General features: G+C 35.9%; 1 protein-coding gene across 3 annotated transcripts in view; it reads left to right on the top strand.

Moving 5' to 3' along the window:
- The window catches only part of DSC1 (desmocollin 1), a 33,873-nt gene extending 22,193 nt beyond the window's left edge, over positions 1–11,680 (top strand). For 2 of the 3 annotated variants that reach the window (XM_003127880.3, XM_013999269.2), the window contains 5 exons: positions 6,477–6,692; positions 7,009–7,251; positions 9,097–9,218; positions 9,938–10,192; positions 11,064–11,680. In XM_003127880.3, the coding sequence (XP_003127928.1) occupies positions 6,477–6,692; positions 7,009–7,251; positions 9,097–9,218; positions 9,938–10,192; positions 11,064–11,261 (1,034 nt within the window). In that variant the 3' untranslated portion in view covers positions 11,262–11,680. Of the gene's footprint in view, positions 1–6,476; positions 6,693–7,008; positions 7,252–9,096; positions 9,219–9,937; positions 10,193–10,933; positions 10,980–11,063 lie in introns of all 3 variants that reach the window. The other variant, XM_013999268.2, reaches the window with a different exon arrangement.

Genomic DNA, 13,415 nt, shown 5'->3' with positions numbered 1-13,415 from the left:
TCTTACTTTTTTGAGGACAGAATTAGATTACTATGATTTGAACCCTGCTGAAAGAGTTCAACCCACCTAAAACAGTTGCATTCAGGTAGGTTTGTTGTGAGCCTCTCTTCCTGGGGAACCAAAACATTTAATCCTATTTTTTAAAGACATGGTCCCATGATGATTTTTAAAGCCTTTTGCTGAGGTTTGCAATCATTCTCTAAGGTTAATCCTAGAACAAGTCTTATGAAAAAATATCCTTCAAATGTCCTGAAGTTGTAATTTCAAAACCTTTTTGAACATACCCTCCTAGCAGTGAGTCATTTTTGAATATGAACCTTTGCCATGTAAGCTCTGTCAGTTGGCTTCTCTTTTTGTAAATTGACTTAAGCTTTGATTGCCCAGGCTTCCACTTACTTCAGAAATCTTCAAAGATGGCTATCTCAGATCAACACAATGCCTGCCACACAAATGGATCAAGAGCCAGGCTGGCCCCAATCTCATTTGCCCTGGCTCCTTTGTTTTAGAGATCCTGGTCGATTTCAATAACTGACCATTTGGGCTGTTTGGTTTTTCTCTTCCTGCTCTTTACATTCCTGCTCTTGTATTTTAAACTCATCAATTAACCCTAGGCCCCCAGCCTCCACCTGATAAAAGCAGAATCCCAGATGTCACCTCCTTATCCCCTTTACCCCCTCACCTCCACCCCATCCCCCACAAATTTGCTCTTGCTGCCTGACCTGTAATTTCCAGGACTTATAAGGAAAAAACCTTTTTTCCCCAGTGTTTCCTGATGGTTATTGTTGAGGGCATCTTGTAATCATAGAACCAAAAGGGCCCATTATTGATAGGCCCATCTTTGGTTATTGATAGACCCACAACCACCTCCATATATTTACTAGTATATTTATTTATATACATATACTATTATGCTAATGTATAGCATAGATGTATAGATGGATGTTAAAAGAGGATGATAAAAAGTATAAATAGTTCCAGAAGTTCCTGTCATGGCTCAATGGTTAACGAATCTGACTAGGAACCATGAGGTTGCGGGTTCAATCCCTGGCCTTGCTCAGTGGGTTAAGGATCCGGTGTTGCTGTGAGCTGTGGTATAGGTTGTAGACGTGGCTCGGATCTGGCGTTGCTGTGGCTCTAGCGTAGGCCTATGGCTGCAGCTCCGATTAGACCCTTGCGTGGGAAACTCCATATGCTGTGGGTACGACCCTGGAAAAGACAAAAAAAAAAAAAAAAAAAAGAAGAAGAAGTTACAATATGGCATTCCATCATGCCAATAACACACTGGTGCACAAGGGGTAAATTTCCATAAATGATAAAGATGAGTGAACTTGGGCTTTTATGACAGAGCTTATATTTTTGACTGTCTGCTTAATTCAAGATGGTTTCCACTATTTTTATGGTTAGTGTATTTTATATGCTAGCTGTTCAAAAGAAATAAGCGGGCACAGTGCTATGGTCTTTTGCTACAGAATAATTGAATTTCTTTAGAAGGAATGGGGAGTGTGTGAATAAGCACATTTCAAATCCCATGGAAAGAAGCAGAAGCTGATAGGAAGTCATGCAATGGGTCATGTTTATTCATTTTGCCACCTTGATATTCTGATAATAAAGACAAATGTTTTCTCATATATTGTACTCCTACTTTTTTTCCATAGCTTTATAATAAAGCCACATGTACTAAAAAAAAAAAAAAAAAAAAAAAAAAGATTCTCTGATGAGAGATAAAAGTTAGACTTATGAAGATGCTGCTGCTTGCAATTTATATGGGAAGGGAAAACCAATTCATCCACATCTGTCCCATTCAGGTGTTTCTTTGTACTCCCTCCCTCAGCCTTGGGTTATTCCTGTTGCCTTGGGATGGAAATAAATCAGTAAGATGACCAAGCACTTTGAAAGAACTATTCCCATGAGCCAAAAATATTTAGGTTTCAAAATCTGAAAGAAAACCTCAATTTGAATATCATTATGTAATCATGTGCATATGATCTTCCTCTCCTCTTGATGCCTCTCACACAATCTTTGAATGTAATTCTTTTGATATAAATAGGGGAGAAAACTACTGGAGAATGGGGAAAACATAAACTGAGAAATATAGATAATGTTGCCACTACTCTAGAATTCTGGTGATTTACTGCCCTATATAAGCAAAAGTGAAATCTGAATGGTTCAGAAGCACAACTATTATGTTAAGCAAGGATTAATGTGGACTTACTTATTCCACAAATATTGATTTTCTACTAAGTTCCAAACACTAAGTCGTGAAAACTAGGCTTCATAAGATAAGGTCAGATTTTCACATGATATCAATTAAAGGGTGATTATCTTCTCATAAAAGATTCTCTGTCACTGTCTAACTTCACTTAGTATGATAATTTCTAGGTCTCTCCATGTTGCTGCAAATTCCATTATTTCATTCTTTTTCGTAGCTGAGTAATATTCCATTGTATATGTGTACCACATCTTCTTTATTCACTCCTCTGTTGATGGACATTTAGTTTGCTTCCATGTCTTGTATATTGTATATAGTGCTACAATGAACATTGGGGTACATATATATTTTCGAGTCATGATTTTCTCTGGATAGATGCCCAAGAATGGGATTGTCGGATCAGTTATAGGTAGATTCTTACAAAAGAATACAAATGAGCTTTTTTGCAGAACAAAAACAGACTCACAGACTTTGAAAAACTTATGTTTACCAAAAGGGACAATTTGGGGGAGAGGGATAGACTGGAGGTTTGGGATGAAAATGTTCTAAAATTAGGTTGTGACGATGGTTGTACAACTATAAATATTATAAAAATTTATTGAATTAAAGGAAGATTCTCTCATATGAAAACTTTCCCTGTCAAAGAATTTATGGGTATAGTAAAAAGTGGAAATCAGTTAAGGATCGCCCAGATTTAAGGATAAAGAAAGACGATGTCTCAGGAATGCAGAAGCTAGGTAGTAGAAAATGAAATACTCTTTAGAGAGAAGGAAAATATGGAGAACAGAGATATAAGAAATTAACTTTGTCTTTTGGTGACAAAGGAATTCTGTAAACACAGTGATCTTAGTACAAAGAAAGAAAATGTCAAAATCTAAATTTTGTAAATCTGGGTTCCAGGCTTATGGATAACCTGGGTGTGCTTGAGAAGTAAAGATAAGGGTAATATCAATTTTCATGGAAGATCATATGGTAGCTTGAAGGATTTGTTTATTTGAACTTTAATCCATTTAATATATGCTTCTGAGGGCCAAATATTTAAGTAATTACTTACATTCCACATGAATGTTTAGTTTTGATGCTCATAAATATTTCACAATGATGATCTAGGCATTCTAGCTTTCTTAGAATCCAGTTAATTTCCTTGTATTTTTTGTGTCAATTCTTGGTCAGTCAGGCTGATTTCCCAGCTTTCACTCTAGAAGGTCCTGTTTTATATACCCTCCACCTAGAATAGCCCTGCCCCTCCTATTTGAACTTTAGATCCCTTCACTTCTTCAAACGAATGCAATGAAAACTTCTGTGAGTGGGCTCACTAGACTTCATTCAGTTTTTCTCTGAATAAGTTCCTCTCAAGCCCTCCTTCTCTGGGAATAACCCATTAGTTATCATGGGTGATGAGTTTTCTCTATAAAAAAGGTATTTTTATTGTTTCTCATGTACATTCTTTTTCTCTAACTAGATTGACTCATTTTCATGTAAGGACCCTTATCTTTACTAAATATCCTTTTAGCAGGCATCCGGCAGAGATTTTGGCATGTTTGCTTTGTGCAGGAACTGATGTTTGTCATTCCTCTCTTCTTTGAGAGCCCCATGAATCTCTGGGTCCAGGTTGTTGATTTTGCTACCAAGAGCTTTGCAAGTTCAGGTGCATAATAGGCACTTGGAACAATTCATTTTAACGTAGAAAATGGAGTTCAAAAGTTTATAAAATGCTTTGCTATATTTGGTTGTAAATTTTTTTTCTTGTAAAAGTTCAGGGTTATGTGGAATAGATAAAGGTTTCATGTGTATAATCCAAAAAAAAAAAAAAAATTGGAAATGATTGGAAGGCATACTATAGCTTGATAAGAAAGAACCCGAAAACTTTCTAATGATTAATTAAAGAGCTCTCTGGGTGAAGTTGGCTGATTGATAATGACAGGGAACTTCTGGTTCCTGGAAACATTTATGCAGTGGTGGGAGCTCTTGCCTTTCAGAGTTCCTGTTGTAGAAGTGTGTATTTTAGTTAACCCAAGATATACTTTCCAGCTCCAGGATTGTGACATTCCTTACTCACTGATCCTTGACATTTGCTTCTTTGCTTATTTAAAACAAGGTTTAGAGATAGACATATACATTCAATTACGTTTTTACAATCTTTGACTATTATCAGTAATTATTTTTTGCCATATTTCTCAACAGTAAGGTTCAAATTTACAATCAGTCTTTTGCAGTGTTAGAAGGTGTCTAGGACTTTGTTTCAGCTCTGGCTTTGACTACCATTCATTTTAACAACTTTAAGCTTTCCCTTTTTGACAACATACTTCAAACAAAGACTATGATGGAAAATAACCATTTATGTGATAACTGTTGGTTGAATATGGGATTAAATTAGTGTGGATTTGCCTCCAAATGGCTTCTGTATTTCTTTACTCAATTTTTTAAGTATGATTTCTATTGTCCTGTAAAGAAAAACTATTCTCTGCTTAAATTTTTAAAAGTAAAGCACCTACTGCTCACATGTAGTATCTGTAGCTACATTTTTTTTTAATTTAAAAAGCTTCATTTTCTCCATTGCTCATTTCTTTGTTAGTGTGTTTTGCTTCTGAAGTTGTTGCTTGTATTCAGATTTATTTGCAGATTTATAGTGGTCCCAAAATGTTTATATGCTTTTATAGATTTTTCTTATAAAAGCTTGTATCTCATATCCAGATTACGTAAAACTTGTTCAGATGGAACAGTTTTTAAATAGTTAAATACAGCATTTACTTCATGTAAGTAATTAATGTAAAAGTCACTTTGAATAAGTTAATTTTTTAGTTATTCAACAGAAAAAAAATTCTCTAGAGCATATTATACAATACAGCTAATTGTTATTTCAACCTAAAAAAGAAAAAAAAAGAATACATTGTATATGATTTATGGTATTCTTTATCATAAATTCAACATATATGCACCAAAATTTAGACCAGTATTCATAGCAACAAAAAAAAAGGGGGGGAATTTCATCAGTTATTTTTCTGTTTATTTAAATTTTGAAAGCTTATTGTATTTTATCATAAATAGTAAAAGTTGAACATATTTTCTGAAATTCATTATCTCTTGAACCCAAATAATTTTTAAAAAATGTTTTAGACTTATATGTGAAGTATCAAGCCAAAAGTAATAAAGATCTAGAGAGGAGTAAAGAGTTCTTATTCTTAAGAACATACTAATCGAATCAGGGTGGGGGTGCAACTTTTTATGGTTTATTCAATCATTGTTTTACAAAGTATAAAAATAGTAAGTGCTTTAGATTCAGTGTGTTAGCATTAAGTTTTAAGTTAGCTAAGAAATACTGGGCAGATCCCTTGGCTCTCAAGATGACTTCAACTTAGCTTCTAGGATGAATGTGGTCACAGTTTAGTATGTGGGTCTGTGATGAGCCAAGGGTTCTGAGAAATCAAAGGAGAATGTGGCTACCACTGTCCACAGAAGTCAGGGCAAGTTTCATGAGGAAGTGATATTTGAATGGGTTTTTGAAAGATGATAAGGTTTTGTCAGGCAAAGAGAAAGAGAAAAGCATCCCTAGCAGTGGCAACAGATTCCACTGAAGATGCCTACTAATAAGATGTTTTACAAAGTTTGAACAAAGAGTCTATGAGGAGAAAGGTCAGGAGAGGGAGTCAGGGAAGTGATTATGACCAAATGTAAAGTCTTTGGATTTTAAGCATGAATATATGCTCTTCATAAAGAAAGATGTAAGAAATCAATTTTCTTCTTAATTATTCCATACCGACATTACTCATAATCTCCTACCATTTAGTTTTGAAAAGCACCTCAAGAATATCACCTGATACAGCCACCAATCTCTAAGGAAGAGTGATGTCACTATTTTGTCCTGGTAGCAATAGTATTTGTGGTTTAAGTGTGTGAAATTCATGTTCAGACAATTAATAGGAAGCAGATGTCCACTGTATGTCATAAAGGTTGTTGAAAATAAATTTTTTTTTTGTCTTTTTTTGCCATTTCTTGGGCCGCTCCCACGGCATATGGAGGTTCCCAGGCGAGGGGTCCAATTGGAGCTGTAGCTGCCAGAGCCACAGCAACTCGGGATCCAAGCTGCATCTGCGACCTACACCACAGCTCACAGCAATGCCGGATCCTTAACCCACTGAGCAAGGCCAGGGATCGAACTCACAACCTCATGGTTCCTAGCCGGATTCGTTAACCACTGCGCCACGACGGGGACTCCTGAAAATAAATTTTTAAGTGAAGAAATATCCTATTTTTAAATTTCTCTTAGATGGCAGATCTTGCACCGGAACATTAGTAGTTTTTTTGGAAGATGATAATGATCACCCACCAGATATCAGAGAAAAAGAAGTGACAATTTGTCGGCATGATAAGGATTTTGCTGTTCTTGAACCTGTAGATCTAGATGGACCTGACAATGGGCCACCTTTTCAATTCTTTCTGGATAATGCTGCCAGCAAACTTTGGACAATAGAGACAAAGGATGGTGCGTAATTGTGCTAAACCTTTTAATCAATACGAACTTAAGACTTTCACCTTAGTTCGTTATAACTAATCAGTATTAATTTTAGTAAATTATTTTATTGGTCCCATAAAAAGGATAATACTTTGTTTTTTTAAAGCAATGAATAATATACTTAAGTTTAGACTCTTGTTCTGAATATCTTCAAGAAAACATACGAATGCATTTTAATAGAATATTTCAATAACATGTTTTGTCTGGAATAATATAGATAAGCACAGAAGAGTATCAATTTTCCTAATTTTTCTAGAAATCACAATCTCTGTCATTTTCCCCATAGGTAAAACTGCCATTCTTCGTGAGCGGCAAAATCTTGATTATGACACTTATACTGTGCCTATCCAAGTAAAAGATAGACATGGTTTTGCGGCAAGACACATATTAGCAGTGAGAGTATGTGACTGTACCACTCCCTCTGACTGCAAAATGACTCCTAAAGGTGTAAGAGATATTAAGCCATCAAATGTAATTCTTGGAAGATGGGCTATTCTTGCCATGGTGCTGGGTTCTGCATTGTTGCTGTGTAAGTATAATTATCTAGGAGGTGTTATTTGAAGTGTTAACTAATATTTAATATATATATATGGCAGTTCTTCATATCGATGGCATTTATAGCCTTTGATAAATGTGTCCTTTTAAAAATCTTATGCGGATGCTCAGGGTTCTGAGTCATAAAAGAATAAATGTATTTGTCAGAGCAGATTTTTTTTTTTTTTTTTTTTTTTTTTTTTTTTGTCTTTTAGGGCCGAACCCATGGCATATGGAGGTTGCCAGGCTAAGAGTCTAATCAGAGCTATAGCTGCCAGTCTACACCACAGCCACAGCAATGTTGCAACTTACACCACAGCTCATGCAATGCCAGATCCTCAACCCACTGAGCAAGGCCAGGGACCAAACTCTCATCCTCATGGATCCTAGTTGTGTTTGCTAACCGCTGAGCCACAACGGGAACTACTGTGAGAACAGATTAAATTTAAAATAATGTTCAAAACTACAGGCTTAGTTCTTCCAATAATTAGCTATGAGATAGTGGGTTCTTCTTCAAGCTCATTTTTCCATATGTAAAATGAAGAAGTTGGGTGAAATTAATGTTAAGTTTCTCTCCTGCACAAAATATGATCTTCTTTCAGTCAGATATGTTTATGTTGCAAATGTACAAAGGGACTTAGTGAAGAGTAGTTTCACAATTTACGTAGAAGTTCCTGCTGTGGCGCAACAGGTTCAGCAGCATCTCTGCAGCACTAGGAGGCAGGTTCAATTCCCTGGCCTGGCACAGTTGGGTTCAAGGATCTGGTGTTGCCGCAGTTGTGGCACAGGTTATAGCTGAGGCTAGGATCTGATCCCTGGCTCCGGAACTCCATATGCCATGGAGGGGCCAAAAAAGAAAAAACAATTCACTTAGATGTTTATGCTCAATATTATTGTATGTTAATGAAGTGATTTAGCATACATGTTAAGACGCTGGTGTGTGGGAAGTGGTCATATGGTGAGCCACTAAGGAAAAGTAATGGATGCAAAAAATGCCAAGATTATTGCATTCCACAAACTACTTTTTGGAGATGCAAAAAGATTGGAAATCTTTGCCCATGCTTCTCAGCTCCATCCCTCCCTCCTTTCCTTCCTCACTCCTTTCTCTTCCCTTCCTCCCTTCTTTGTTAACAGTTTGTTTAACTACACAGAGTTTATCTGCATTTACAAACTTTTCCCCAAGTCTTACTTTGTCAATGATTTGTGTTTCAGGTCAAACTGGATATTCCTCTTAGCATTTGATGTATGCTTTCAAAACCAGGCAGCGATTTTATGTAATTGCCTTTCCTGTTTGGTTAATGCCTAATGTTCTTTGTTTTGTGATTCTAAGATCTTTGAGTGTATTCTGTGTGGATTTCTTTTTATTTCTTTTTATTTTATTTATTTATTTTTGGCATGCAGCAGTTTGAAGCAGGGTCTTAGTTCCAGCTGTTAAAGCCCCAAATCCTAATCATGGGACCATCAGGGAACTCCCTCTGTGTGGATTTTAAATACCAATAATACTAGCTTAAATTCCAGTAGAATGAAGATACTATTTCAGTGTGGAAGAAATAAGGGAAACATTTAAGTTAATTCTGAACCTGGGAAGACAGCTATTAATAAATTATGTACATGTCATCCTTCTTACTTTTGTTGATTTGTTTCTTGTTTAGCCTAATAACATAATCTCACTAAAACAGAGATGGTCTAAATACTAATACATTTGTTAATATTCTGTTTTAAATTTATGCAACAATTTTTAAGTTCTGTGAAAAAACTTAAACCATCTTATGATTCAACTAATTTAATGTATACAAGCATGAAAAAAATGCTATTTTACTTACCTATTTTTACTTTTTAGGTATTCTGTTTACATGTTTCTGTGTTACTGCTAAGAAAACAGTAAAGAAGTGTTTTCCAGAAGATGTAGCCCAGCAAAACTTAATTGTGTCAAATACTGAAGGACCTGGAGAAGAAGTGATGGTAAAACAGATTTCAATTTCCTTTGTATGGTGGCTCAATGATGACAGCTGACTATTATGTAATCATAGTAATAATAAAAACAGCTAATGCTTAGTGAGCATTCACTATGCCAAATAGAGCTCCAAGTGTCCTACATGTGTTAGTTGACTTAAACTTCGTAATCTTATTATATTAGTTTCCTAGGGCTGCCATAAAAAGTACTACAAACTGAGTGACTTAAACAGTAGAAATGTCTTGTCTCACAAATCTGAATGCCAAGAATTAGAGATGGAAGTGTTGACAGAGCTGTGCTCCTTCTGAAGGTGCTAGAGAAGAACTGTTCCAGGCTTCTCTCCTAGCTTTTTTTCCTTGGCTTATGACAGCATAAATCGAGTCTTCATATGGCATCCTCTGTATGTGTGTGTGTGTGTCCAAGTTCCCCCTTTTGGATTAAGGACCCACCTTGAATATGACCTTATCTTAATTTAATTAATTACATCTATAATAACACTGTCTTCAAATAAGCTCACATTCTGAGGCACTGAGGGTTAGGACTTCAACACATGAATTTGTGGGGACACAATTTAACCTATAACACTTGTGATATGGGTACTATTATTGTCCTGATTTTAAGGGAACTGGGAGGCACAGCAGGTAAGTGATTTGCCTATTGTGGGAAATAAATGAAAGAAAACTGTTAGTTTCAATTTGATGTCTTCATCTCATAACTTTATTTTTAGGAAGCAAATATGAGACTTCCCACACAGACATGCAACATTTGTGACACAAGCGTGTCTGTTGGCACACTTGGTGGCCAGGGAGTCAAAACACAACAAAGTTTTGAGATGGTCAAAGGCGGCTACACTTTGGATTCCAGCAAAGGAGGTGGACATCAGACCTTGGAATCTGTCAAGGGCCTAGGACAGGGAGGAATGGACACCGGCAGATATGGGTACACGGAGTGGCACAGCTTCACCCAACCTCGGCTTGGCGAAGTAAGTGCCAGTGTCTTCATGTTCATAGTACATGAAAGTTAAACACTATTTATAAATCAGGATTTCCCCCAAAGGTTTACTCCTGGTACACTGGAACTCATCACCTTTTAAATGCTGAACTATCCTAGATAGGGATGTCATGTCCAAACCCAAAGAGAACAATGATCTTGTAAAGTCCAGTTTTACAAAACTTTACCTAGGAGTGGCATATGTAGGCATATTATACTTTAGGAAGTGTGGAAAAGTCTGATAGTTTCTTCTTTAAGAATTATGAGGAAGATCACCCAGAGTGAAATATTTGTTATAGAGGAAGTGGACATCACAAATTACAAATATTTTTAGTGTGCTGACTCCTCCATGTGGTTATGAAATCCTGCCATCGCCATCAACCAGATAGATGGTGAAGGTTTTATTTTGGGTTGTAGTTCCTTGTTTTATGTCCACATCAATCAATATAGATTAAGATTAGCCAGATTAATATATCACATGATTATAGGTATATGATAGCATATAAACATAAGAATCATAGGCTGTATTGGTTTCCCCCAAATACGTGAAAAATCTTCAAAGATACGTTTCAGTTATACAAATCTTGTATTTAAATGGGAAATTGTAAGTTAGCTGTGTGATGTGTGTAGAGCTCGAGTTTTCACAAATGTGTTCATTAGGAGCATTTATGTATGTGCTATATTTTAAAAATGAATATCATACAGACCAATCATGTGCATTTTTTATATGTAGGAATCCATTAGAGGACACACTCTGATTAAAAATTAAAGAGTAAAAGGTAAATCAAAGACATTATTTTTAAGCTAATATGTTTAGGTGTTTTTAAAAAAAAAATAATAAAATGTGCTCTTTTTCGATACAGAAGGTGTATCTGTGCGGACAAGACGAGGAACACAAACATTCTGAAGACTACGTTCGCTCCTATAACTATGAAGGAAAAGGGTCTGTGGCTGGCTCGGTAGGCTGCTGCAGTGATCGGCAGGAAGAAGAGGGGCTTGAGTTTCTAGATCACCTGGAACCCAAATTTAGGATGCTAGCAAAGACCTGTGTAAAAAAATAAATGTGCCTTTAAAAGATTTACATCTACCAATGGATATGCAGGAGTTTATTGAATGTAAAATGATAGCAGCATCTGCTAATGTGTTTGTTTATTGGAGGTAAACTTCCAGTCATGTATAGATAAGGATTCTATAAATAGGAAGCTCCCCTAAAAGCTCCTTGGCTGAGATAAATTCCATGCCTCTAAAATGAAACGTTTCATTTGTATTTCCTTATTCAGGCTTGTACATATTGCCCTTTCCAGGACTACAGGGATGGGCTTTATTGTACCTTCTATTTGAAAACTTTTGTTACTTTGTATGCTTTGGAAGAGGATGTGGGTGGGCTGGGGATTGTGGAAGCTAATGAAAAATACCATTTTATTTTAGACGAAAATTAAATATTTTCTTCCAAATCTTAGGGAGGATTGCCGCAAGCTGTGGCAGGTCACAGATGCAGCTCAGATCCAGTGTTGCTGTGGTGGTGACGCGGGTCACAGCTGCAGCTCCAATTTGACCCCTAGCCTGGGAACTTCCATATGCCACAGATGTGGCCCTAAGAAAATAATAATAATAATTGCTTCCTCTACCGTAGTGGCTCTGTGCTGAAGGATTTTTTTTTTTTTTTAAAGCAATCTTGGATGGAGTCTTTGGTTTGGTAAATAAGAGCTCGTTTCTCACTATCGTTTTCACCCTGTTGGGGTGCTCCCAGATTGATCCTGGGATCTCTGTCCATGGGGATGCATTATCAGGTTCCTAAAACTTGTAGAGTTGTTGGAAAGACATGGGCTAGAATAAGCTCACAGCAAATTGAGCCACAATTTTGTAAGGATCATGAGAGGTTTTTCATGAAAGAATCGTAACCTCGATGCTCATGGGTTGAGGGAAACCCACAAGCCTGTTCTGTTTGCCCACCCTGGTATACTATTAACTTTTTAAAAATTTAAATAACTTGGCAGTTGTGTCTAATTTGACACAAGCCCACCATCTTCAAGCATTTGTGGAATTAACTTAGCAGGTTTTAGGCTTACAACCCTGATACACAGTGCTCAGTCCTTTGAATATGCTAAAAATTGAATGACTATCCATATTAGAACTTAATACTCAGGCCACTTTCACCTAGCAATCACTTTCAGAAAATGTTAAATCAAAAAAAAAGTGCCTGACATGTATATGTTAAAAAATAAGGAGTTCCCTGGTGGCTCAGGGGGCTAAGGATCCAACATCATCACTGCTGTGGCTCTAGGAACTTCCATAGCTATGGGCCTGGCCAAAAAAGAAAACTGAAATCTCTTACAATTCTAACCAAACATTTGTTGAATGATGATGCATAAGAAAATGAAAACATAAGTTATAAAGTATTTTGAATATATAGCATTTAAATGGAGTTGTATTTGATTATTTTAGAAAGAAGCCATATTTTTTAATAATATTTTAATTTTTTTGTGCCAAACTCTATAATTTTATAAACATTACCAGTATATGTCACAAATAAATTTCTCATTCAGACAAAAAAAAATTTTAATCTATTAGCTAGTTAACCTTTGAGAAAAATGGTTGATTTTCCTAAATTTTGTGATTAGTCTCCTTATTCTTAGTCATAGTTTCTAAGTAAAGATGTTTCTTTCTTTCTTTTTTTTTTTTTGGCAAGCCACGCCACAGCAGCAACCCAGGCCTCTGTGGTAAAAACACCAGGTCCTTAACCCTCTATGCCACAGGGGAACTCCAATAAAGATATTCTTGATATGAAATTGGATATTAGAACAGAATAAAAAGTAGTTTTAATAAGTAAGATTTTATTTTTAAAGGAGTACACAGTGTATGATTCTAAGGCCATTGTCAGTAAAATAATTTTAGGGAGTAGTGAACTTTCAGAATACATGTTGTCTGATGTACATTTATTCTGATAATGATAACAGTTTTGAAATTTTAAAATATATTTTAAAATTTTGGAAATATCGCACTGTTATATTCTTGAACATGGGTGCAGAATGTTTGTGGAGCAATTAAAAATCATTTGTTGAACCTTAACTGACATATTTGTTTATGTCTTCATATTTCTTAAATTTGCTCAAGTATGAAAGAGAAAATTTATCTATGAACATAAAGTACAATTATAGGCCAAAGGAAGATTTCTCAATCAGCAAGACCCTCCAAAAGTATTACCAAAATTATTA

The sequence above is a fragment of the Sus scrofa genome, chromosome 6 (genome assembly GCF_000003025.6).
Source record: "Sus scrofa isolate TJ Tabasco breed Duroc chromosome 6, Sscrofa11.1, whole genome shotgun sequence".
NCBI classification, from domain to species: Eukaryota; Metazoa; Chordata; class Mammalia; order Artiodactyla; family Suidae; genus Sus; species Sus scrofa.
The sequence above is the reverse complement of the archived record's forward strand: the minus strand, read 5'-3'. Positions and strand labels throughout refer to the sequence as shown.